At 38.1% G+C, this 26,708-nt stretch overlaps 1 protein-coding gene across 1 annotated transcript; it reads right to left on the bottom strand.

Moving 5' to 3' along the window:
- Window positions 1-26,708, bottom strand: HSD17B13 (hydroxysteroid 17-beta dehydrogenase 13). Its single transcript, XM_015067269.3, has 7 exons — window positions 26,396-26,708; window positions 20,813-20,920; window positions 19,765-19,896; window positions 11,416-11,522; window positions 9,223-9,360; window positions 5,569-5,685; window positions 1-213 (listed from the first exon to the last, which is right to left on the bottom strand). The coding sequence occupies exons 1-7, from the start codon at window positions 26,603-26,605 to the stop codon at window positions 123-125; spliced, it is 903 nt and encodes a 300-aa protein (XP_014922755.1). The 5' UTR covers window positions 26,606-26,708; the 3' UTR covers window positions 1-122.

Raw genomic sequence — 26,708 nt, 5'->3', positions numbered from 1 at the left:
TAATGTCAAACCAATGTTTTTATTATTAATATTATTGAAAAATGTGAAATAAAGCTTTGAAGCATTAATTCTAAACTTAGATTTACATCATTAAGCTGCATTTCTGGCTGGAGCTCGTTTATTCATTTCCTTTTGGTTTTGTGGCCAATCACTGCTTCAAATTGAATATTCTGTAAACGATTTATAGCTGCCAAGGCACGTTCAGGAAGAAATCTGTATGGGAAAAAAAGTAGAAAAGTTTTCAATTAAAAATTTTTGACACCGAAGTTCTTTTTTGTCGTCAGTTAGAATACCTTGAGAGTTATCTGGTTTGCATTTAATCTTTCTCTGTTCTTCCTTTCTTCCTTCACAGCAACCTCTCTTTCCTTTGTGTGTGTGTGTGTGTGTGTGTGTGTGTGTGTGTGTTTTAATATTCATCGTTCAAATACTATAGATATATAAGGAAAGCACTGATATATACCACTCTTCAAGCCTTCTCATATTAGTAAAATCTTATATGAGATTATATGTGATAAAGATCTGAAACTGAAGGTCTGGACTTACTGCTGAAACTGTCCATGAACCCTGATATTAAGCATTCACAGAGAGACACCACCAGAACCCACTCCATCCTTCCCTCCACCCCTCCTTAACTATTTACTGAATATCCATTATGTACTTTATAATAAGGTAGACAAAAGTCCTCGAAAAACAGCTCCTGCCTGAGGAGCTTATTGTTGAGCGGAGAGGCTAAAATGAGATGAGAGATCACCTTGAAATAATTATTAAAAAATATTATCTTTCTCTAATTAAGGACTATAACTGAGAGGAGGATTAATATGGGCTGGAATAGTGAAGGGAAACTTCAAAAGTGTTCAAGGATGGGTAAGATTTGAGCAGGCAGATGAAAAGAAGAGCCGACATGTGAATATAAGAAAGCAGATGTAGTCATCTGCAAAGAAAGTCATATTGAAAAATACTTTGGTATTGTTGACTAATGCAAGATTTACATCCTTGCCTTAGGTAGAGTGGAAGATGGATGAATAAGCAGAGAGGCAGGGAAGTTCTGGCTGAGAGAAAGACAAATATAAGAGAACTTGTACATGCCTTGTAACTATTCTCACAAGGAAACTTTCATGTTAATACTTGCATCTGCCCACAAAATTGTCTATGTCTGTAAAAGGAATTTTATGTGGAGAATATTAACTATATTTCCCAGTTGCTCAGTAACAAACCACCATGACAGCTCCACAATAGTACCAAAGATTTTGAGACTCTTATTTATTGTACAGGGATACTTATTCTCCAACTCTGACAGGATAGAGATGCTCATTCTCTTGTTCATATGCAAATATTCTATGATTTTGATTTTTTCTACATTAATATGACCTGGTTTGAGCCCCAAGAGAGGAGGAATCCCACGAAACTCATTTCCTACAGTTGCTTGGCAACAAAACACTTAGTCAACTCTTGAGATGATGTTGCTACGAGGTCAAGGTTAGGCTAATTTAAGTTAGTCTATTTAAGCTAAAATGGAAGATTGAAATTGACGCAGCAATGCAGTTTGTCCACTGTTCTTGAATTGGTCTATTCCAAATTAGCAGTTTATATGAATTTGTTTCAAAATGACCCAAGAGCTTATCAAGTTTGTATAGTTCTCATTGACATAATTTCAATTTATTATAAACTGTCCCTCAGAAGAAAGCTGAGAGATTATCTCTTCTGGGTAAATAATCCTATTTCTTCTTAGCATTTTTTTAAAGGTCTTTTAAAGTAATCACTACACCCAGTGTGAGGCTTGAACTTATATCCCCAATATCAAAAGTTGCATGCTCTACCAACTGATCCAGCCAAGCACCCCCTCTTCCTAGAATTCTATGTAAGTTCTAACTCCTAAACCCTTAACATCTGACTTCTGTGTCTTTTTTAATGGCAGGGGCTTTCCTTGCGTTATGTTATTTTATTCTTATGGTATGCTTAGACAGGAGGTATTATCACCATCCCCATTTTATATATGGAAAACATGAGGCCATAGAGGCTAAATAGCTTATCCATGGTCAAAGAACTGGTAAGTGGTAAAGTGGTTTTTGAACTTAGGTGGGACCTTCGTTCTTAATCAACTTTATTATATTGTGTTCCTTTAAAAATGATAGAACAGCCTCTAGCAGAGATAATATGGAAATCATGGAGGTGGTAGAGAATATCATTTAAGTACTGAAAGACAAAAATCTACCAACCTAGATCAGTGAATGTATCTTTTAAAACTTAAGGCAAAATAAAGAGTGTGTTAAACATACAAAAGGTGCAAGAACTCATAACCAGCAGAACTTCCCTGAGAAACTGTTAAAGGATACCCTTCAGGCAGAGGGGAAATGATACCAGATAGAGGTCTGGATCTATACAAATGAATAAAGAGCACTAGAAATATTAACCACATGGATGAACATTTAAGAATTTTCTTTGTTATTTAAATCTCTTTAAAAAGATATTGGCTGTTTAAACAAACAAAAACTATGTAGTCAAAGTAAAATGTACAACAATCATAGCCTAAAGTAGGAAGGGAGAAATAGAAGTATACCACTGTAAGGTTCTTAGACTGTACATGAAGTTGTATAATATCATTTGGAGATTGGCTGTGATAAGTTAAAGATGCGTACTATGAACCCTAAAGCAACAACTAAAGTAACAAAACAAAGCATTATAGCTAGTAAGCCAACACAGGAAATAAAATAAAAACATGAAAGTATTCAATCAAACCAAAAGGAGGCAGAGAGAAAAAAAGGAACCAAGATTAAATGGGATAAATAGAAAACAAATAGCAAGCTTTAAAGTAAGTTTTAGAACTATATAAATAATCATATTAAATGTAAAGAGTCTAAATACCCCCTATTAAATTGCCCCGATAGATTGTCAAATTAGAGTAAAAAACAAACAAACAAACAAACACCTATATACTGCTTACAAAAGCACATTTCAGATATAAGGAAAAAAATAGGAGTAAAAGAGTAAAAGGACAGAAAAAGATTCAGTAAGATAATATTAATATAAAGAAGCTGAAGTGGTTATATTAATATCAGTAGATTTCATAGCAAGGATAAACAAGGTCACTTCCAACATGACAAAGTAGTTAACTCATTTAGAGGACAAAATAATCCTAATTGCTTATACACATAATAAAAGGGCTTCAAAATACGTGAAGTGAGAATGGAAAGAAAAGCAAAGAAGACAGACAAATTCACAATAGCTACAGATTTTGAGCCTCCTTTCAATAATTGATAAAATAAACAGAAAATCAGCGAAAAATACAGAAGATTTGAACAACACTATCAACCAGTTTGACATAAGCTGACATTTATAGAAAACTCAACAATACAGAATACTCATTCTTTTTGGGTGCATGTGGAACACTTACCAAGATAAACCATGTTCTGAACTTAACCATGTCTCAGTAAATTTAAAACATTCAAGTCATACAAAGTTTAATTAAATTAGAAATCAGAAAAATGTCTAGAAAATCTCCAAAAAGTTAGAAACTAAAAAAATCATTTCTAAGTAAACCATGATACAAAAGGGAAATTAGAAAGCATTTTAACAGAATATAAATGAAAACATAGAATGTCACAATTTGAGGGACAGAACTAAAAACAGTACACAGGGGGAAATTTATAGCGCTAAGTGCCTATGCTGGAAAAAAAAAAATCAATGAACTCAGTTTCTACATTGACAAACTAGAAAAAGAAGAGCCAATAAGTGAATAATAGAATAAAAGGAATAATAAAGATCAGAACAGATATTAGTGAAATAGAACACACAAAAAAATAGATAAAAAAATAAAAGAAACCAAATGCTAGTTCTTTAGAAAAATCACTAAATTGATAAACCTCTAGATAGACTGATGAGAACAGAAAAATAAAAATATAAATTTCCAATATCAGGAATCAGACATTCTAAACATATTACAAGTACAATAAGGGAAGATTTTGAATAAATTTATGCCTATGAATTTGACAACTTAGATGAAATGGACAAATTCTCTGAAGGACACACATTACCAAGAAGAAATAAGCAGCCTGAAAAGCCCTATAGGTTTTAAAGAAATTGTATTTATAATTTTTTTTTTCAACGTTTATTTATTTTTGGGACAGAGAGAGAAGAGCATGAACGGGGGAGGGGCAGAGAGAGAGGGAGACACAGAATCGGAAACAGGCTCCAGGCTCTGAGCCATCAGCCCAGAGCCGGACGCGGGGCTCGAACTCACGGACCGCGAGATCGTGACCTGGCTGAAGTCGGACGCTTAACTGACTGCGCCACCCAGGCGCCCCAAGAAATTGTATTTATAGTTAAAAACTTGCCCTTAAAGAAAGCACCAGGCCTAGATGGCTTCACTGGTGAATTCTCCAAATGTTTAAAGAAAAAATAATGCCAATACCACACAAGCTATTCTGGAAAAGAGAAGAAGAGGGCGTACTTTCCAACTCATTCTATGAAGTCAATATTATCATGATGCAATATCAGACAAAGACATTACAATGTGAGGGTGGTTTATTCTTTAAAATGAATCCGTGTAGTTCACCATATCAACAAACTAAAATGGAAAGAACATATGATCTTAATATCATCAGCAAAAGCATTTGACAACTGATATTTACTCTTGGTAAATACTCTCATCAAAATAGTAACAGAAGGGAACTTCCTCAACATGATAAAAAGCATCTATGAAAAAACATCTACAGCTAACATTATACTTAACTGTGAAATACCTAGTACTGTTCTTCTAAGCTCAAGAAGACTACTTGGATGTATGTTCTCACCAATCCTATGTGACATTGCATGCAAAGTTCTAGCCAGTGTCATATAGTAAGAAGAAAAACCATACAGATTGGAAAAGAAGTAAGTATCTTTATTTGCCGACAATACTATCATCTAAAATAATCTGTAAAAAAAATCTGTTAGAATCTACAAAAAACTGCTAGAGATGAGTTTAGCAAGGTTGCTAAAATACAAGATAAAATGCAAAAATCAAACACACACACCAGCACCAAACAATGGGAAATAGAAAAATTGTTTTAACTGCCTTTTGAAATACCATAAAAAACATGAAATGCTTTGGGATAAACCTGATAAAAGCTGTGTAAGACTTTTACACTGAAAACTATAAAATGTTGTGTAGAGATACTGAAGAAGATAAAAGAACAAAATGGAAAGATATTTTGGGTTCTTTGTTTTCTTGGATTGGAAGCCTCAAAATTGTTAATGTTATTTCTCCCCCAAATGATCAATAGATTCAATGCAATTTCAGTCAAAACTCCAGCAGGCTTTTAAATAGACCCTTTATTTTTAGCCATACTGTGTTCTCTTGCAACTGTGTTTCCTTCGATTGAAATAGTCTCTGGCAAAGATTAAACTGAGATGTTAGAGCAAATGAATCATTCTTTTTTTTATAGATTGAATAAGGCAATAACAGAGACAATGTAACCGTTCTCCTCAGGCACAGAGAGTTTCCACAGCAACTTTCACAACTGAAAGACTTCATCACAACAGTAGTTCCACTGGTGTTTTAGCATTTTAGATGTTTTGTGCTGTACTTACCTTCCTAGTAATAGATGTAGATTGATATATGATGGAACAAAAATCATTTTCTTATTGGTAAGTATTCCATCTATCAAGCTTCTTGCAACTGCGTCTGTCTCCAATACAGGCCATAGTCTATGATTAAGAAGAAAAAAGTTTGGTTCTTTTTGTTGTCGTTTTAATTAACAAAGGCAGGAAAATTAACTTATATCACCAAATTAGGATTTAAAAGGTTCCAGGATTCACTGCACAAACGCCACCTGCCCCCACCAACCCCCACCCCCACATGCCATGGGAATGTTTTGTTATCACAGTCTTAAACTTTCACACCAGGTATGCATGTTTTATGGCTCACTCAGTCAAAATATCAAAAGGGTGGAGAGGAATTAAATGACAGATGTGAAGAAGCAAGGCAGAATGGTGGGTAGGATTACTCATGGGACAGAAAGGAAACATCTGACATCTTTCTTCGGGTTTATTTAATACAAAGCTTTGCTAAGCATATTCTCTTTCTTCTGGAGTTATCCCATAAAGCTGGATTTGAAGGCATTCCGTACTTGAGATCCACCTCTGAATCACCTATACTGCAATTTAATGAGAGTTCCAGATGTGCACAGGGAGTATAGCATTGCTACTGGAGGTGTAGCCTTGCTTATACTGAAGACTGTGTACATGGGCTTGCTTTCTTTCTTTCTTTCTTTCTTTCTCTCTTTTTTTCTTTTCTTTCTAGAGAGAGCAGGGGAGAGGTGTGGGCAGGGAATCTCAAGCAGTCTCCATGCTTAGCTCGAGCCTGATGCGGGGCTTGATCCCATGACCCTGGGATCTTGAGCCAAAATCAAGAGGTGGACACTCAACCAAATGAGCCACCCAGGTGCCCCTACATGGGTTCTTGAATATTTACTCATAACCACAGGCCCAGTGTAGAATGCCCATTAGTTCAAGATGATGATTAGAGTTTAAAATGTAAATGGATTGGAAGTGTTGCATCAAAATGAAGACGTCCAGGCATGGGCTGAACGGCCAGTGAATAAAAAGGTTGTGTAGGGGCGCCTGGGTGGCTCAGTCGGTTAAGCAGCTGACTTCGGCTCAGGTCATGATCTCACGGTCCTTGAGTTCGAGCCCCGCGTCGGGCTCTGTGCTGACAGCTCAGAGCCTGGAGCCCGTTTCAGATTCTGTGTCTCCCTCTCTCTCTGCCCCTCCCCTGTTCATGCTCTGTCTCTCTCTGTCTCAAAAATAAATAAACATTAAAAAATTAAAAAAAAAAAGGTTGTGTAGAAGAGTTAAGTAAGCAGTTAATGAATTTTATAACTTCCTTCCCTGACATATTCTGTGATATACTACAGGTTATTATGTGATTGAGGTTTCCATGGCATTGAGCAGTAAGCCAGCAGAGAGTAATACAAATCAATACCTCTCTAAATTATTGGGTTCTGCCTTTTGTCTCCCTGATTTTTCCTAGCTGGTTTCATCAACCCAGCCTCTGAGCCAAACCTCACTTTATGGACATATTAGCTTTTGCTGAGGAATAGTCAGAATCCAGCAGTCTGGGTGTAATCAATCCCACATCTTCAGCATTGGCTGTCAGACTCTGGAGTTGCTCCCAGGCATCCACACCACCTAGGATCTTATTAGCCTTACTCTTCTCATCCATTGTGCCTTCCCTACCAGTTCATCTGGTTCTCTTGGCATACACTAAGCTTAAATGCTTCCCAGGAGGGTTTTTATTAGGCCCAGTTTGCTTTTTAAGAAAACTGAGCCCAGAGTCCCAATCGTACCATAGTATTTACTTAAATATTGTATTACTGCTAAGTATCTATGGCCTAACACTATTAAGGACTCCCCTGCCAGGGGGTGACCACAGCTCCAGAGACAACCCAGATAATTCAGAGTTCAGGGTTGATAGCTTCAAATGAGGCTAAGCTTAAAGGAGAATCTGTTAGCTCTTTTGAATGAATGTATTTAGGACTAATTCCCCTCCAGAAATAACCTGGCTTCAGATTTTATTAACCTGCAGCAGAAAAATACCAGAATTGAGGCAAATTTGTGAAGAAGGTATCTTAATTTTAGCACCCTTCTGCTCACCTTTCTGCCTTTTTACTCTCCTTTCAGGACCAATTTCTCCTCTCTTATGGTCTCAAATCCTCCTTTACCAGAGACAAAGTTGTCATAGAAGTTCACCTTGACTAAAGGATTAGGGACTCAATTTATTGCTGCTTCTAAGAACATTTGCACTTTCACAGAGGACAAGGTGGTAATGGTAATCAAATGGTAATCAAGGTGGTAATCAAATGCTGTGATTATATTTAATACATCAATGTTTTCCAAACCTGTCTCCAGACTCACCTGGTAGGTCTGCTTATAAAGCAAAGCAAAGCAAAACAAAACAACTCATTCTTGGAGCTCATCGCAGACTACTGAATCAGAATCTCTAAGGAAGACTCTAAGAACATTTATTGTTTATGGAAGCATAGGTGATGATTCTTAGGACAAGTTTGAAAGATGTTGGAGTACTTCATGCTAGCACTTGGAAAATGGAAAAGGGCATATATCTGTACCTTTCCATACTCTATTTGAGGAGGATGAACCACAAATGGGAGAAGGGGATGTTAGGTATCACTCATCTTGGGAATGGGTTTCCAGGAGAGGACATTCTTGACATCCCCTAAGCACATCTATCCAGGGGCGCCTAAGTGGCTTAGTCGGTTGGGTGTCTGACTCTTGATTTTGCCTCAGGTCAAGATGTCATGGTTTGTGGGTTTGAGCCCTGCGTCCAGCTGTGTGCTAACAGCACAGCTAGGAGCCTGCTTGGGATTCTCTCTTTCCTCTTGCTCTCTGCGCCTCCCCCTATGCTCTTTCTCTCTGTTTCTCAGAATGAATGCATAAATAAACTTAAAGGAAAAAAAGCACACTGGGGTGCCTGGGTGGCTCAGTTGGTTAAGCATCTGACTTCGGCTCAGGTCATGATCTCACGGTTGGTAAGTTCAAGCCCCACGTTATGCTCCATGCTGACAGTTCTGGGCCTGGAACCTGCTTTGGATTCTCTGTCTCCCTCTTTCTCTCTTCCCTTCCCCTGCCTGTGCTCGCTCTCTCTTTCTCTCAAAAATAAATAAACATTAAAAAAAAGCAAAAAAAAAAAAAAAAAAAAAGCACACCTCTCCAGCCTGCCCCACCCCTTCACTCCCTCTTGGCACCTAAGTGTGATGAACCTTTAACCTGATCACAAATAAACCCCAATTGCCTAAATCATCGGTAGCTGGTCACTCCTGCCAGTCCTCAATGAATTTTTTCCCTTTGTTCCTCTCATTTCAAAGTGAAAAAGGCAATACGACATTAAGAAAAACATTTTGGGGTGCCAGAGTGGCTCAGTCTTTTAAGCATCCAACTTTGGTTCAGGTCATGATCTCACAGTTTGTGAGTTTGAGCCCGCATCAGACTCTGTGCTGACAGCTTGGAGCCTGGAGCCTGCTTCAGATTCTGTGTCTCCCTCTCTCTGCCCCTACCCCACTCCCGATCTGTCTCTCTCTCAAAAAGAAATAAACATTTAAAAAAAAAAAAACATTTTTCCTTTTTCACTTTTTTCTATTTTCTCAGTTGACCCACCTAAAAATCTCCTACAGTTTTCAGGTCAATTTCTCATGCCATATTTTCATCCTGACTTGACTTTGACCTCACCTTGTGCTTGGGTTTTTGGTGAACCCAGTATTCACAAAAACTGGGCAGAGACACGAGGTTTGGATTCCAGTTTTTCCCAAGGCTTCAAGTTCTAATGTCAGAGCTCTGTGGAAGCCAACAGCAGCAAATTTGCTGGAACTGTAAGAGAATTACCCACCATTGTTAGCTAAGGTACAGTGAAACACATTCTCCAGCTTTCTGCAAGAAGGCAATGCTGATTTGGTTCGAGAATAAGTAGAAGCCAATTTTCCAAATCTTCCACTTGGTCATCAATTTTCATTTACTTTTTCTTAAATGTACCAGTTTCTTACTTAACGATGATAGCAATAGAACAAATCCTAGTAATGTATTAACTGGCTTACTGCTTACTTTTCCACCCTACAGGTAAGGTTTTCCATTCAGTCTTCAAACTCTTGCCTAATCAGTTTTAATTGCTGTCTTATTTTGAAAAATATGAATCAGGAAAGACGTATTTAGAAAAACTACATAACTAATATCTACATTGAAACTTCTGTGGGACCGTATACATTTCTCCTCTCTTGTTAACTTAGTTGCTAGTTTCTCTTTTGACACTGGAGGCCACTTTGGCTTCTTAATTTCATTGTGAAAATCTGGAGTAAAAAGACTTTAGGTGATGTGTGTTGTGTGTGCAGTCTTCAGCATATCACTTTATCTTCTTTGATTTTCTGATTTCTTTTTTTTTTTTTTTTTTTAAATTATTCAGTTTTGAGAGAGAGAGACACACACAGAGCATGAGCAGGGGAGGGGCAGAGAGCAGGGAACACACAGAATCTGAAGCAGGCTCCAGGCCCTGAGCTGTCAGCACAGAGCCTGATATGGGGCTGGAACCCACTAGCCATAAGATCATGACCTGAGCCAAAGTCGGATGCTTAACTGTCTGAGTCACCCAGGCACCCCTGATTTTCTCGTTTCTAAATGCAGGTGACATGAGCTGAAATCAAGAGTTGGATGCTCAATTGATAGAGCCACCCAGGTGCCCCTATTCATTGTAGTTTTGACCCAGGTGACAAGAAGAACAGTAAAGTTAAAGGCTTGATGCTTTCTTAAGGGAGAAGAGAAAATGGAAAAGTATTATTATATTGGGTTCCACATTTCTAAACATTAAAACAATAGCAAATGTTTAATCTGTGAAATTCTTACTTGTGTTTTAAGATGTGCTGACAGCTCAGAGCCTGGAGCCTGCTTCAGATTGTGTCTCCCTTTCTCTCTGCCCCTCCCCCACTCACTCTCTCTCTCAAAAATAAGTAAACATTAAAAAAAAGATGCTAGAGACAGCTTGAAACACCGTATGTCTGTGCAATGACCCCTTAACTTCATTGAAATGTAGCCATGTCTGTGACCACATTCAGTGTCAGAAGTAATTTTGTCCATGACTCAGTTTAACCTTAACCATTATGTATAAGTAAATAATAAATCCATTAATTATGCACCCCTACACCCTCCCACTGATACTCATGTGTTGACTGTTACAAAAAGAACTGGACCAAATGTTAGCAAGTTAAATTTTTCTATGAAGTTGATATAAAGCAGAAGTAAGGAAATGAGATGCCATTGAAGAAGTTTATAAGGAAAAGATATTTTGCAAATAGTGTATCCTCAGGGCCTCTCAACCTTTTCTCTTTGTGTCCTTGGTAGATCATGGAGTGTACTATCTGCATCTTTTAATCAGGTAGACAGTTTCTCTTAATCTCTCTGTCTCTGTCTCTGTTCCTCTCTCTCTCTCTCTCTCTCTCTCTCTCACACACACACACACACACACACACACACAATCTTTCATGGCACGAGAATACTGGAAAATGTTCTGATTCAGGGGTCACCCTAATTAGCTTATCTTGGGCATGCAGGCTATGGAATACATTTATGTTCATTTGGACTTCTGTATGTTTTACTTCTTAGTCCGTGGGTTCCCTGTTTCTTTTATCAACATGTACTCATTCCAGGATATGATGGAAACATGGCATTACATTTCATTGCTTTACAGAGGAGTTTTCAGAAATCTGAAAATATTTTAAACAATTACAACCAGTTTCATAGATAACCCTGCTATGAAGATTAGAATCTAAGGTCTAATAAACCCTTAAAAGTATGTGAGTATGCATGTATGTATTATGTATGTATGTATTATGTATCCATCCATCTATCTATATGGCATTGCTGGAAAATAATACTTACCAATATGGAATAAGATACGGAATCACCCCATGGCCACACACTGAAGCCACTGTGACGATGTGGCCATGATTTCTCTTCATCATTGATGGAAGAAGTGCTTTTGTGATCTTAAAGATCATTGAAGAAAGAAAAAAAACAATGGCACAGGTGTTAAGTTTCAAAAGTAGGTAGTTTTATTTTTAAGAAAAAAGAGCATTTGAGACTTTTGTGATGAAATGGAATATGTGCCAAGATTTCATGATTACTTCTACAGAAATGAAAAAGATTGAAATGTATTTGTTTAAATTGGCATTGAGGGCTGTGCACTGAATATCACATGCTAAGAACTCATCTTAATATTCCTCTGTCTTGCCTTCAGAAGCAATCAAATATCTCCTTTATGGATATGTCATATGAACAATAATATCAAGGGAAAAATTCAGAGTTTTCAGAACTGAGAAGATTTCCTATGGTAGTCTGGTATCATGTAACTTTTTTTTTTTAGTTTAGGGTTTTACCATTCTAATGAGAAGAGTTGAAATCATGTGTAACTATAGCAAGTTAACTAGAAACAGCTGAGTTCTGTCCTGATTTACAATCATTATCCATCATGAATAGATTTAGTATCTCCCTCTTTGTAACATCATGTATTATATATTGATGTTACGGGAAATAAAAAGTCTTTCTTTATTTCCAAAAAGCTTTTACTGTTTTGTGAGAAATATTAATAATATTTTATGAGAATTTTATAAACACACCCTATGGACCCCATGCAAATTCATAGAGCCAGAACTGGGAAACCAAGTCACTCCCAAATTTCTGACCCACAGAAACTGTGAAAGGAAAATAAACACTTATTGTTGCCTCAAGCCACTAATTTTTTAAATTATTTTTGTTTGTTTTAACAAGTAGAAGTTAGTGACTCATCACTTACATATAACACCCAGTGCTCATCCCAACAAGCGCCCTCCTTAATGCCCATCACCCATTTAACCCATCCCCCACCCATCTCCCTCCATCAACCCTTAGTTTGTTCGCTATCATTAAGAGTCTGGGGGCACAGACTCTTAGGTGGTCAGTCAGTTGAGTGTCAGACTCCTGCTTTTAGCTCAGCTAACTGTTGTGAGATTGAGCCCTGTGTCAGGCTCCAAGTTGAGCATGGAGCCTACTTGGGATTCTCTCTCTCCCTCTCTCTTTGCCCCTCCCCTGCTCATGCTCTTGCTCTCTCTCTCAAAATAATAACAAAAAAGTCTGTTTTATGGTTTTCTTCTCTCTTTTTTCCCCCTATGTTCACCTATCTCATTTCTTAAATACCATATATGAGTGAAATCATGATATTTGTCTTTCTCTGACTATTTTACTTAGCATAATACATTCTGGCTCCATCCATGTCATTGCAAATGCTAAGATTTCATTCTTTTTGATGGCTGAGTAATATTGCATTGTGTATATATACATCACATCCTCTTTATCCATTCAGCAGCCAATGGACATTTGGGCTCTTTCCATAGTTTGGCAATTGTTGATAATGCTGCTATAAACATCGGGGTTCATGTGCCCCTTTGAATTAGTATTTTTGTATCCTTTGGCTAAATACCTAGTAGCACAATTGCTAAATTACAGGGTAGTTCTATTTTTAACTTTTTGAGGAACCTCCATGCTGTTTTCCAGAGTGGCTGCACCAGTTTGCATTCCCACCAACAGTGCAAGAGGGTTCCTGTTTTTCCACATCTTCACCAACATCTGTTGTTTCTTGTATTGTTAATTTTAGCCATTCTGACAGATATGAGGTGGTATATCTTCCTAGTTTTGATTTGCATTTCCCTGATGATGAGTAAGTTGAGCATCTTTTCATGTGTCTGTTAGCCATTTGTATGTCTTCTTTGGATGTGTATTCATATATTCTGCCCATTTCTTAACTGGATTATTTGTGTTTTTGGGTGTTGAGTTTGCTAAATTCTTTATAGATTTTGGATACTAAACCTTTATCTGATATGTCACTTGCAAACATCTTCTACCATTTAGTAGGCTGCCTTTTAGTTTTGTTGATTGTGTTCTTTGCTGTACAGAAGTTTTTATTTTATTTTATTATTTTTATTTTAAGAGAGAGAGAGAGTAGGGGGGGAAGGGCAGAGGGAGAGAGAGAGAATCTCAAGCAGGCTCCACACTCAGCACAGAGCTTGACCCGTGGCTCAATCCCACAGTCCTGGGATCATGACCCAAGCAGAAATCAAGAGTCAATCAATGTCTTGAGCAATCATGACACTCAACTGACTGGGCCACCCAGGCACCTCTGTGCAGAAGCTTTTTATCTTGATGAGTCCCAGTAGTTCATTTTTGCTTTTTTCCCCTTGTCTCTGGAAATATGTCTAGTAAGAAGTTGCTACAGCCAAGGTCAAAGAGGTTGCTGCCTATGTTCTCCTCTAGGATTTTGATAGTTTCCTGTCTCATAGTTAGGTCTTTCATCTATTTTGAATTTATTTTTGTGTATGGTGTAAAAAAATGGTCCAGTTCCATTCTTCTGCATGTTGCTGTCTAGTTTTCCCAACACCATTTGCTGAAGAGATTATCTTTTTTCCACTGGACATTCTTAACAGGTTTGTCGAAGTTTAGTTGACCATATAGTTGTAGGTCCATTACTGGATTTTGTATTGTGTCCCACTGATCTATGTGTCTGTTTTTGTGCCAGTACTATATGGTCTTGATGACTACAGCTTTGTAATATAGCTTGAAATCCATAATTGTGATGGCTCCAGCTTTACTTTTCTATTTCAAGATTGCTTTGGCTGTTCAGGGTCTTTTGTGGTTCCATACAAATTTTAGGATTGTTCTAGCTCTGCAAACAATGCTGGTAGTATTTTGTTAGGGATTCCATTAAACGTGAAGATTGCTTTGGATAGTACAGACATTTTAACAATATTTTTCTTCTAATCCTTGAGCATGGAATGTTTTAACATTTCTTTATGTCTTCTTCAATTCCTTTCAAAAATGTTCTGTAGTTTTCAGAGGACAGATATTTTACCTCATTGGTTAGGTTTATTCCTAGGTATCCTATGGTTTTGGGTGCAATTGTAAATAGGATTGATTCCTTGGTTTCTCTTTCTGCTGCTTCATTATTGGTGTATAGAAATGCAACAGATTTCTGTATGTTGATTTTGCATCCTGCAACTTTACTGAATTTATGTATCAGTTCTAGCCATTTCTTGGTGGGGTCTTTTGGGTTTTCATCTTATTTTTTTTTAATGTTTATTTCTTTTTGAGAGAGCACAAGTGGGGAAGGAACAGAGAGAGGGGAACAGAGGATCCCAAAAGGGCTCTGCGCTGACAGCAGCAAGCCCGATGTGGGGCTTGAACTCATGAACTTCAAGATCATGACCTGAACCAAAGTCGGACACTCAACTGACTGAGCCACCCAGGTGCCCCTCGGGTTTTCTACATAGAGTATCATGTCGAATAGTGAAAGTTTGACTTCTTCCTTGCTGATTGGGATGTCTTTTATTTCTCTTTGTTGTCTGATCACTGAAGTTAGGACTTCTAGTTCTATGTTAAATAACAATGGAGAGAGCAGACATCCCTGTCTTGTTCCTGACCCTAAAGGAAAAGCTCTCAGTTTTTCCCCATTGAGGATGATATTAGCTGTGGGTCCCTTTGTGATGCTGAGGTATGTTCCCCCTATCCCTACTTTGTTGAAGTTTTTTATCAAGAATGGATACTATACTTTGTCAAATGCTTTTTCTGCTTCTATTGAGAGAATAATATGGTTCTTATCGTTTCTTTTATTAATGTGGTGTATCATGTTGATTGATTCATGGATATTGAACCACCTCTGCATCTCAGGTATAAATCCCTCTTGATCATGGTGAATAGTATTGTTGGATTCAGTTTGCTAGTATCTTGTTGAGAATTTTTGCATCCATGTTCATTCGAGATATTGGCCTGTAGTTCTCCTTTCTCATGGGGTCTTCAGTTTTAGAATCAAGGTAATGCTGGCCTTGTAGAATACGTTTGGAAGTTTTCCTTCCATTTCTATTTTTTGGAACAATTTGAGAAGAATAGGTATTAACTCTTCTTTAAGTGTTTGGTAGAATTCCCCTGAGAAGGCATCTGGCTCTGGACTTATGTTTGTTGGGAAATTTTAAAAATCTTTTTATTTATTTATTTTTTAAATAAAATTTATTTATTTATTTATTTAGAGAATAAGCAAGGGAGAGGCAGAGGGAGTGGGAGAGAGGGAAACTCAAGCAGGCTCCCTGCTGTCAATGCAGAGCCCAATGCAGGGCTCAAACCCACTGACTGTGAGATTATGACCTGCGCTGAAATCAAGATTCGGACGCTTAACCAACTGGGCCACCCAGACATCCCTTTTTGTTGGGAGATTTTTGACTACTGATTCAATTTCTTATCTGGTTGTGGGTCTGTTCAAGTTTTCTATTTTTCCTGTTTCAGCTTCGGTAGTTTATATGTTTCTAGGAATTTCTTCATTTCTTCCAGATTGCCCAATTTGTTGGTATGCAATTTTTCATGATATTCTTCTTTAAATGTTTGTCTTTCTGTAGTGTTGGTTGTGATCTCTCCTCTCTCATTCGTGATTTTATTTATTTGGGTCCTTTCTCTTTTCTTTTTGGTAAGTCTGGCTAGAAGTTTATCAATTTATTAATTCTTTCAAAGAACCAGCTTCTAGTTTCATTGATCTGTTCTACTGTTCTTTTCCGTTGTTTCTATATCATTTATTTCTGCTCTAATTTTTATTATTTCCTTCCTTTAGGCTTCATTCCTTTTCTAGCTCCTTTACAGGTAATGTTAGGTTGTATATTTGAGATTTTTCTTGCTTTTTAAAAAGATTTTTTTTAATGTTTATTTCTTTTTTTGAGAGAGAGAGAGAGAGAGAGAGAGAGCATGAGTAGGAGAGGGGCAGAGAGAGAAGGAGACACAGAATCAGAAGCATGCTCCAGGCTCTGAGCTGTCACCACAGAACCTGATGCAGGGCTTGAACCCACAAACTGTGAGATCGTGACCTGAGCTGAAGTCAGACGCTTAACCAACTGAGCCACTCAGGCACCCAAGATTTTTCTTGCTTCTTGAGATAGACCTGTATTGATATATACTTCCCTCTTATGACTATTGCATCCCAAAGGTTTTGGATCATCATGTTTTCATTTTCATTTGCTTCTATGTATTTTTTTAATTTCTTCTTTACTTTCCTGGTTAACCCATTTATTCTTTAGTAGGATGTTCTTTAGCCTCCATGTATCGTGCTCTTACCAAGTTTTTTCTTGTGGTTGATTTCAGGTTTCATAGTGTTGTGGTCACAAAATATGCATGGTATGATCTCAATCTTTTTGTATTTGTTAAACCCTGATTTGTGACCCAGTATGTGATCTATTCTGGAAAACATTCCATGTGTGCTCAAAAAGAATGTGTATTCTTATGCTTTAGGATGAAATGTTCTGAATATATCTGTTAAGACCATCTGGTACATTGTGTCATTCAAAGTCATTGTTTTCTTATTGATTTTTTTGCTTAGATGATCTGTCCATTGTTGTAAGTGGGGTTTAAAGTCCTCTGCTATTATTATATTATTATCAATGAGTTTCTTTATGTCATGTTATGTTATGTTATTTATATGTTTGGGTGTTCTCAATTTGGGGCATAAATATTTATAATTGTTAGATCTTCTTGTTGGCAGTAGACTTATATGATGATACTGTGCTCTTCATCATCTCTTATTACAGTCTTTGGTTTAAAATCTAGTTTGTCTGATATGACTACTCTGGCTTTTTTTTTTTTTTTTTTTGGATGTCCATTAGCTTGGTAATGGGTCTCCATTCCTTCACTTTCAATCTGGAAGTACCTTTAGGTTTAAAATGAGTGTCCTGTATGCAGCATATAGATAGGTCTTATTTTCTTATCCATTCTGATACTCTATGTCTTTTTATTGGAGCATTTAGTCCATTTACATTCAGAGTGATTATTGATAGATATGAATTTACTGCCATTGTGTTATCTGTAAAGTCATTCTTTCTGGAGATTTTTTTCTGTTCCTTTCTAGTCTTTGTTGCTTTTGGTCTTTTTTTCCCACTCAAAGAGTCCTCTTCAATATTTCTTGCAGGGCTGGTTTAGTGGTCACAAACTCTTTTAGTTTTTGTTTGTCTGGGAAACTCTTTATCTCTCCTTCTGTTCTGAATGACAGCCTTGCTGGATAGAGTATTCTTGGCTGCATATTTTTCCCATTCAGCATGTTGAATATACCATGCCACTCCCTCTGGCCTGCCAAGTTTTTATGGCTAGATCTGCTGCTAACCTTATTTGCCTTCCTTTGTAAGTTAGGGATTATCTCCCTTGTTGTTTTTAGAATTTTTTCCTTATCTCAGTATTTTGCAAATTTTACTATGATATGTCTTGGTGTTGGCCTGCTTTTATTGATTTTGATGGGAGTTCTCTGTGCCTCCTGGATTTGGATATGTTTTTCCTTCCCCAGATTGGGGAAGTTTTCAGCTAAAATTTGCTCAAATAAACCTTTTGCCCTTTTCCCTTCTTTCTTCTTCTGTGACTCCTATGAAGCAAATACTATTATGCTTTATGGGGTTGCTGAGTTTGCTAAGTCTACATTTGTGATCCAATATTTTTTTCCCTCTTCTTTTTAGCTTAATTATTTTCCATAATTTTATCTCCTATATCACTTATTCATTCCTCTGCTTCTTCCATCTTTGTAGTCATTACATTCAGTCATGTTTGCCTCTCAGTTATAGCATTTTTTATTTTGGCTTGACTAGATTTTAGGTCTTTTATTTCTGCAGTAAGGGACTCCTGGTGTCTTCTATGCTTTTCTCAAGCCCAGCTAGTATCCTTTTCATTGTTGTTTTAAGTTCTGAGTCAACCATATTTCTTATACCTGTTTCAGATCCCTGGCCATGACCTTTTTTGTTCTTTCTTTTGGAATGAATTCCTCTGTGTTGGCATTTTGTCTAGATCTTTGTTTTCTTTGTGTTAGAAAAGCCTGTTATGTTTCCTACTCCTGAGAGTAATGGCTTTATTAAGAAGAGGTCCAGGTTCTGGTGCTTCATGAAGCACCAGGTGTTTCTAGTGTATGCTATGCACACTCCGCTGTTGTGTTTTGGATGCTCTTTCCCTCAGGTCAGTACACTGCAGAGTTTTTCCTTGCCTTCAGTGGGGAGTATTTGGACCTTGTCCACTGTGTGGTGAGTTTCAACTAATATGGTTTGGTCTTCTTGTTAAAAGAGGACAGAACTTATTTCCACTGTAGCTAAGGCTTTGCAGCACTCTATGGTCAGTAGACTTGGTGCATGTGGGGGTTTGTGCTGGTCTTCTGGGGAGGGGCCCACTGCTGCTCTGGCTCTCAGGTATACTTGCCCTCATATAAAAGTACCTGCAGAGCACAGATGGGCAAGGCTTGGTGTAAGCAGCTCAAACCTCCACTGTGGATGTTGTGCTGCTCACTGAAGTCTGTCCCTATTTCCATGATGTGGCCTCTTTTCTCCTTCTATCTGTGCAGTTTGTTCCCTGAGTCCTCAGGTCAATTTCTTGGGTGTTCAGAATGATTTGATATTTAACTAGCTGAGTTCGAGGGATGAGGCAAGCATAGTGTCCCCCTACTACTCCACCGTCTCAACTCAGGCCACTAAATTTTAATAAATTTGTTATGCAGCTATAGACAACTAACACAGGAGGTCTCTATGTACTTTTGTGGTCATAATAATCAATCCTCATTACCATGTGTGAGGGGTTGGGGAAGATGGAAAGAACATATCTATTTTCTTCTCTCTTCCAGAATCCAGATTTGCTCTACACTGATATTGGGGCACTGTAAGATTAATCCATAGAAATGTTTTCTACAAAGGTATATTTCAGTCTTCTACTAACCAACTACAAGAGGTTTGTAGAGCCATCTATCTAAGTTCCAGCATGGATCTAGAGCTTATCTGAGTCCCATGCAGAAAATGTCCAACGCCTACATACATAGAAGTAGTGATTTATGTTGTCCTTTCAGTTCTAAAATTCCATGACATGAGGTCACAAGTGAATGTATATTGTATATATTTCCTCTAAAGTACTGAAAAATGTATACTGACAACCCTTAGCAAAACTCCACAAGTATTTTTTGAGCACTTGGTCCATCCATGCCATGTTTTGTGTTAAATTCTGGTGGATAAGACAGACCAACTAGCCTACATTCTGGTGAGTTGTGTCTCTTCAAACTCTGTGTCCTTCTCTCAGAGACTCTTCCACTCAAATTAATTTGGTAATTCTTGATTTTAGGCAAATATAAAGGTGTGAACTCAATTACAAACTTCATGTACCTTAAAAGGATGAGTCAGACACGCACAAACCAGAAATGTTTCTCACACTCACCCAAAAATGTCCTAGGATGTTGACCTCAAAAGTTTTGGTAATCTCTTCATCCTTGGTACTAAGAAGGTCAGCTGGATATACTACCCCAGCATTATTCACCAAGATGGTTACATCTCCTACTTCTTTCTTTACCTGTGAAGGGAAAAAAATTACTGGGTATGTTATAGAAACTCAAAGTTTTGGGGCTGATGTCATCCACGAATTAGATTCTTTATTCCACTTGATAAGAAATCTCAGAGTTCAGGCTGGAAAGAGCTTTAGTCCAAAAAATGGATGCAAAGAGAACACTGTCATAAAGTTAGGAGAAACTATGTTTTTTAACATCTGAATTTTCATATTATGTAAATCATAGATTTTTAAACTTTATCTATAAAGTGAATTAATATTCGTGTTGATTAATTGATATATTGGTTCTGATCAAACATTTTTATAGTGCTAACTGAGTAGTCTTGTTTCTACCACCTACTAATTATATGATCGTGGACTGGCTTAACTCCTCCTTAGCAGAGCAAAATCTCAGTTTGCTCATCTGTCAAATGAGGTTAATAGAGTTATTGTAGAGATGAAATTAAAGGATGCAGTAGTTTATCAGAGTGTTCGGTTCATTTGATATTTACTCTTTTAAAAATTGTTACAATAATTACTAACATTACATTTTCTATAGAAGACTAGATTACTGGCAACATAAATAAAATACCATAGAGAAAATAAAGAAAAAAAAAGGAATTACTGCAAAAGTAATAGGATTAAGATAAAACTAAGAAAGTGATTCTTTCTCCTGGTGATGAATCTCTTCTCTGTTACTCTATACCACTGCTCAAACTTCTGATCAGAAAGAAATTGGTTATTAATATGAAATAATAATAATAGGCAGAGTTGAGTGGGTTCTATACAAGGAAAGAAATGTATATCCTTCCTTATTCATACAACCACCTTAGTTAGCAGAGGCTAAAATAGAATTTAAATCAGGCAGCCATAAAGAATCTTCCCACTGTCCATGGAAATAGATACAAAATTATTTGAAGGAATTTGTAGTTTGAAATCTCACCTGCTTTACAGAGTTATAAATGTCTTCTCGGTTACTGCAGTCTACGACAGATACATGCACGGTGGCCCCCAGTTTTCTGCATTCAGCTGCTGTTTCCTCAACACTGTGCTGTAATTGGAAAAAAACAAATGTAGAAAGATGTAGGTCAGTTAGGGGACAAGACAAAGGGAGAAAGACTTGGAGAAGATATTTCTTTAAAGATTAAAACTCATGGGATGTCTAGGTGGCTCAGGGTAAGTGTCTGACTCTTGCTGTCCTTTTAGGTCTTGATCTCAGGCTTGCAAGTTCAAGCCCCATGTTGGGCTCCACACTGGGCTCTGCACTGGACATGAAGCCTACTTTAAAAACAAACAAACAAACAAACAAACAAACAAACAAATAAAAGATTAAAATTCATGTCCAAAATGCCCTCCTTGTTTTTTTATTTTTTTTTTATTATTTTTTTTTAACGTTTATTTATTTTTGAGACAGAGAGAGACAGAGCATGAACGGGGGAGGGGCAGAGAGAGAGGGAGACACAGAACTGGAAGCAGGCTCCAGGCTCTGAGCCATCAGCCCAGAGCCCGACGCGGGGCTCGAACTCACGGACTGTGAGATCGTGACCTGAGCTGAAGTCGGACGCCTAACCGACTGAGCGACTGAGCCACCCAGGCGCCCCTTTGCCCTCCTTGTTTGTACAAAAGCTTCGTGAGAGACACTGCCTGCCTAACTTGCAAAGGGAGTGTATGTGGTGTTTCTGCCAGTGAGTGCTCATACTAGATATGGGTTTTTATCTTGTTTGACTACATTCTCAACAGCCATTCTGCATCTAAACAAAACAAACCAAACCAAACACCCTTCATGTTTTTCCAGCTTTTTATCTTGGGTTAGAGGTTCCTCAAGAGGCAGTTTTTTAAAAGCAGACTACTCTCATAGACAGAAGAACATACTTGAAAGATGTTGCTCTTTGTGGGGTCATGAATGGAGGTGTTGGGGTACACAGAAGAAAAGAAAATTCAGCTTTTCATTTGACAGATTGTCAAATTGTTGCTGAGCACCAACCATATAGTAGCAGTAAAGCACCAGGTAGCAATTCTAAACTAGTGGTAATTTTAAACCATATGCCTCTGCCTGTCATACTTTTCTTGATGATTCTGATTTAAGCCACTAGGAGGGAAGGAGAAAGAAGGATCCTTATTCGAGGAAGCCTTTCCTAGGGAGGCAATGCTACCACTCTTGGTGATATAATATTATGTTCAAGTGTTTTGGAGTGAAAATGGGCAAAGGCCACAGCTAGAGTCTCATCTATGTAACAACTTCATACACGTAATAAGTTTATAGTAACTTTGTATGCAGAAACCCAAGACATGGATATAGAGAAACTTTTTTTCAGCCTAAATTCAAAGACCTTTTTCCTAAGATAAAACTGCCCTGATGTTTCTTGATCTGTATTTCCGGAAAACTAGAATTCTTTTCAAGTTTTGACATCTGTTGATTTTATAGAGATTATAAGGTTTTAAAAATTACACTTTTTGGGGTGCCTCAGTGGCTCAGTCGGTTAAGCATCTGACTTTAGCTCAGGCCATGATCTCATAGCTCGTGGGTTTGAGCCCCACATCTGGCTCTGTGGTGACAGTGGGGAGCCTGCTTTAGATTCTGTGTCTCCCTTTGCCTTTCCCCTGCTCATGCTGATGCTCATGCTCATGCTCTGTCTCTCTCTCTGAAAAATAAACATTAAAAAAATTTTTGTAATTACATTTTTTCCTCTCACAATTTGTAGATTCTTCCCTGTGATGAAGAGGCAAGGCCGCCTGAAAGCCTTTTTCTCACACCGGGATGTTCACAGTGTGGCTGTTACTTGAGGCGGTCCCTGAATGAGTGGCAAGTGGTTCCCTTAGCCAGTGCTGCCTCCATTGGGTCCTTCATATTCCACTACCTCAGGCTCAGCCCCAGAGTAGCAGCCTGAAATCCCAAAGAACAGACCCTCATAGGACACAAAGTCACAGAGCCAATATCCCCTCATAGCCTTTTGGGGCTTGCAGAGGAGTAAAGAGGGAGGAGAGGAGCTCTTTCACCAATTTATTTATTTATTTATTTTTAATTTTTTTTTTTACGTTTTATTTATTTTTGAGAGAGAGAGAGAGAGAGAGACAGAACACAAGTGGAGGAGGGGCAGAGAGAGGGAGACAGAATCCGAAGCAGGCTCTAGGCTCTGAGCTGTCAGCACAGAGCCCGATGCGGGGCTCAAACCCACGAACTGTGAGATCAAGACCTGAGCTGAAGTCAGTTGCTTAACCGACTGAGCCACCCAGGCGCCCCTTTCTCTCACCAATTTAGACATAGCTTGCTCATTGTCAGATTACAAGAACCACCATGCATTTTTTTTGTCTCTAGACTCATAGTCAGTAGAGAGAATTCATGACCAGAGCTTTCATCAGATGCTTTGATTAAAGAATTAATAATGTGTCAGTCTTCTACCCGAGCTAGAGAACTACAAAATGTAATGTCTTGTCTTTTTTTAAGCAAAAATACTTGCTTTAACCTCAACCCCAGTTTGCAGTGACTCCACTTTTCAGAGTGTTCCTAAAGCAACAGTTCAGATTGAATGAGGGCACACTGCTAACATGACTCTAAGTAAGGCAAAAGAAGTCAGCCATAACCAAGAGAGCTGGCACCTTCCACAGGTTAAAGGAGATCTGAGTTACATTTATAGCCTTACAGTGAATCATTTAACACCTTGAATGTTTGGTTTTTAAGTTTTGGTTTTTTTTTTATTTTGAGAGAGAGAGAGAGCGAGAGCACACTCACACATGCAAGTGGGGGAGGGGAAGAGAGAGAATCTCAGGCAGGCTCCATCAGCGCAGAGACTTGGGGCTCAATCCCACAAACCAGGACATCATTATTCAAGCTGAAAGCAAGAGTTGGTTGCTTAACCAACTGAGCCATGCAGGTGCCCTTAATACCTTCATTGTTTAACCATAAAATCCAGGGATTCAAAGATACCCTATGAGGTTAGGTGACTCATCCTTCAGGCAGAATCTTAAATAAGTCATTTTTATTCCTTGTCATTGGAATTTAAAAAAATGTAATCAATAGGGGCACCTGTGTGGCTCAGTCAGTTAAGTGTCTATGCTGACATCTCAGAGCCTGGAACCTGCTTTGGATTCTATGTCTCCTTCTCTCTCTGTTCCTCCCCTGCTCACTCTCTCTCTCTCTCTTTCTCAAAAATAAATATTAAAATTTTTTTAAAATAAAAAAATAAAAAATATAATAAATATCAGTCATCTCTCCCAAACACATAGCTAGAAAGAGATTAAAAGGTTACATTTTATCAAGACTTTTTCCTGGATTTATACTTCTTTCTTTTCTTTTTTCTCTTTCCTCTTTCTTTCTTTCTTTCTTTCATGAAAGCCTAAGAACAGCAGACAGCAGTTTTCTCAATTTGTAAATCTTGTCTCCTTCTAGAAAGCTCATTGGAATCTCTTCAAGGACCAACTGATGCCAAATCACTTCCCTGTATATCAACTCATCTATTAAATGCCTGTGTATGTTATACAAAATGTATCAACTTTTCCTTGTACAGTATTCTTTACTGTCTGGAAAGAACCAGAGAAGAACTACTTTTCTAAGATCAAGTGACTTTTTTTTTAAAGATTTTATTTTATTTTATTTTTTATTTAAAAAAATTTTAACATTTATTTATTTTTGAGAGACAGAGACAGAGTGTGAGTGGGGGAGGGGCAGAGAGAGGGAGATGGGATCTGAAGCAGGCTCCAGGCTCTGAGCTGTCAGCACAGAGACTGATGCAGGTCTTGAACCCACAAACCACAAGATCATGACCCGAGCCAAAGTCTAACACCCAACCAACTGAGCCACCCAGGCACCCCTCGAGTTTATATATCTTTAACACAAAGCTCCTTAATTTAAATATACAGCCACATATTAGATATCTTCACCAGAATGTCCCACAGGCATCTCAGACTCACTCAGGGCAAGCAGTGTTAGAAAGTTATATGGAGAGTGTTGGAGCTGTTTCCCACCAGTGTTGGGCGATCTTGGCTGGGTGGGGGGAGGAGGAAGTAGGGAAGAGAAATGCCACCTGCCAGGTCTTTTGTTGTTTTTTTTGTTGTTTAATTTTTTAAATTGATTGTTTATTTAAAATTTTTTTTTATTACATTTATTTATTTTTGAGAGACAGAGACAGATCACAAACAGGGGAGGGGCAGAGAGCAAGGGAGACAGAATCCGAAGCAGGCTCCAGGCTCTGAGCTGTCAGAGCCTGATGTGGAACTTGAACCTATGAGCTGTGAGATCACGACCTGAGCCAAAATTGGACGCTTATCCGACTGAGTCACCCAGGTGCCCCTAAAAATTTTATTTTTAAGTAATCTCTACACCCAACGTGGGGCTTGGACTTACAACCCTGAAATCAAGAGGTACACGTTACCGACTGATCGGGGCACCAGCCAGGTTCCCCAAAATGACATTTTTGAAGGCTTTAAGAAGTAGGACAACTGGACATGACAGCAAAGAACATCAGAGAGTAGTAATATAGTGGCAATTAAAATCTCACTGTGATCTGTGGAAAATCTGATTTTTTTTTCATGTTTATTTTTGAGAAAGTGAGCATGGATGGGGAGAGGGCAGAGAGAGAGTGACAGAGGGTCTCAAGCGGGCTCTGTGCTGACAGCAGAGCCCGATGTGGAGCTCAAACCCATGAACCATGAGATCATGACCTGAGCCAAAGTTGGACGCATCATTGGCTGAGCCACCCAGGTGCCCTGAAAATCTGATTCTTAAAAAAGCCTCACAGTTTTTCCAACCTAAAAATCCTGTCACATTTTTCTGTGTATTATTTTTATGGACTTCCAGAATTCACAAGTGTAGGGGAAATGATACAAAATTTCAGTTTTATTTTTGAGTAGCTAAGATAATGTTTACAAAGAAAAATATGAATGCTCAAGAGAAAGCCTGACCCACTGCATGTTGTTGTTGTTGTTGTTTTTAAAATGGCTTATGTTTAGTATGGACAGACATTGTTCTTAGTGCATAAAATTCACTTGTTTAATCCTCTTGCCAAGGAGTCCACAAACTTTTCCTGTAAACTATGAGAGTGTAAATATTTTAGGATTGTGTGGGTGGGAGTGGAGGCAATAAGAGGTTCTGTCAGATGTTCTTCTTTGTTTCTTTATTTGCTTGTTGCTTTGACAACCCTTAAAAAAGGTAAAAAACATTGCTAGCTCAACAGCCTGCCCAAGGACCAGGTTTGTTCCATTAGCCAGAGTTTGCTAACACCTGTTATTACCCATCCTGTGAGGTATTATGTTCATTTCAAAGATAAGGAAACTGGAAGCTTGGAAGTAGCCTGGCTCCTGAATCTGTGTTATCAACTTAAATATCATGGCATAAAAAAATCACTGCTTAGTTCTCAGTTATGTTCCCTCCGTCAAACCACCCCAATGCATGTAGAATAAGGCACCAGGGAAGTTAGCTGTTAAACATTAAAAAGGAAAGATACAAAGGCACGCAGATGCTAAGTCAAATAATTTTCGAAACATATGCCTTACTTATGACTTTAAAAGATGGGGCAAATGAATCCATTACCTTATTAATATCCCACAGAACCAGTCTGCTCTTCCGTTTTGCAAATTCATAGGCAGTCGACCTGCCTATTCCATGTCCGGCTCCTGTAATGAGGATAGTCTCCCCAGCCACAGATTTTCTCCTTTGGGGAATGAAAATTTTCACCAATGCCTCCAAATAGGAGTAGATGATGGTGAGCAGAAGAAGGAGGAGATCCAAGATAATATTCATGGCTCTGCTCTGTACTCCTTCTCTGGTTCAATCCTTGTCTACCCGCAGCTAAGAGCCACCTTCTGCACAAAGGTCCAGGGGAGAGCTGTGCTCCAGGTGTTGA

The sequence above is a fragment of the Acinonyx jubatus genome, chromosome B1 (genome assembly GCF_027475565.1).
Source record: "Acinonyx jubatus isolate Ajub_Pintada_27869175 chromosome B1, VMU_Ajub_asm_v1.0, whole genome shotgun sequence".
NCBI classification, from domain to species: Eukaryota; Metazoa; Chordata; class Mammalia; order Carnivora; family Felidae; genus Acinonyx; species Acinonyx jubatus.
The sequence above is the reverse complement of the archived record's forward strand: the minus strand, read 5'-3'. Positions and strand labels throughout refer to the sequence as shown.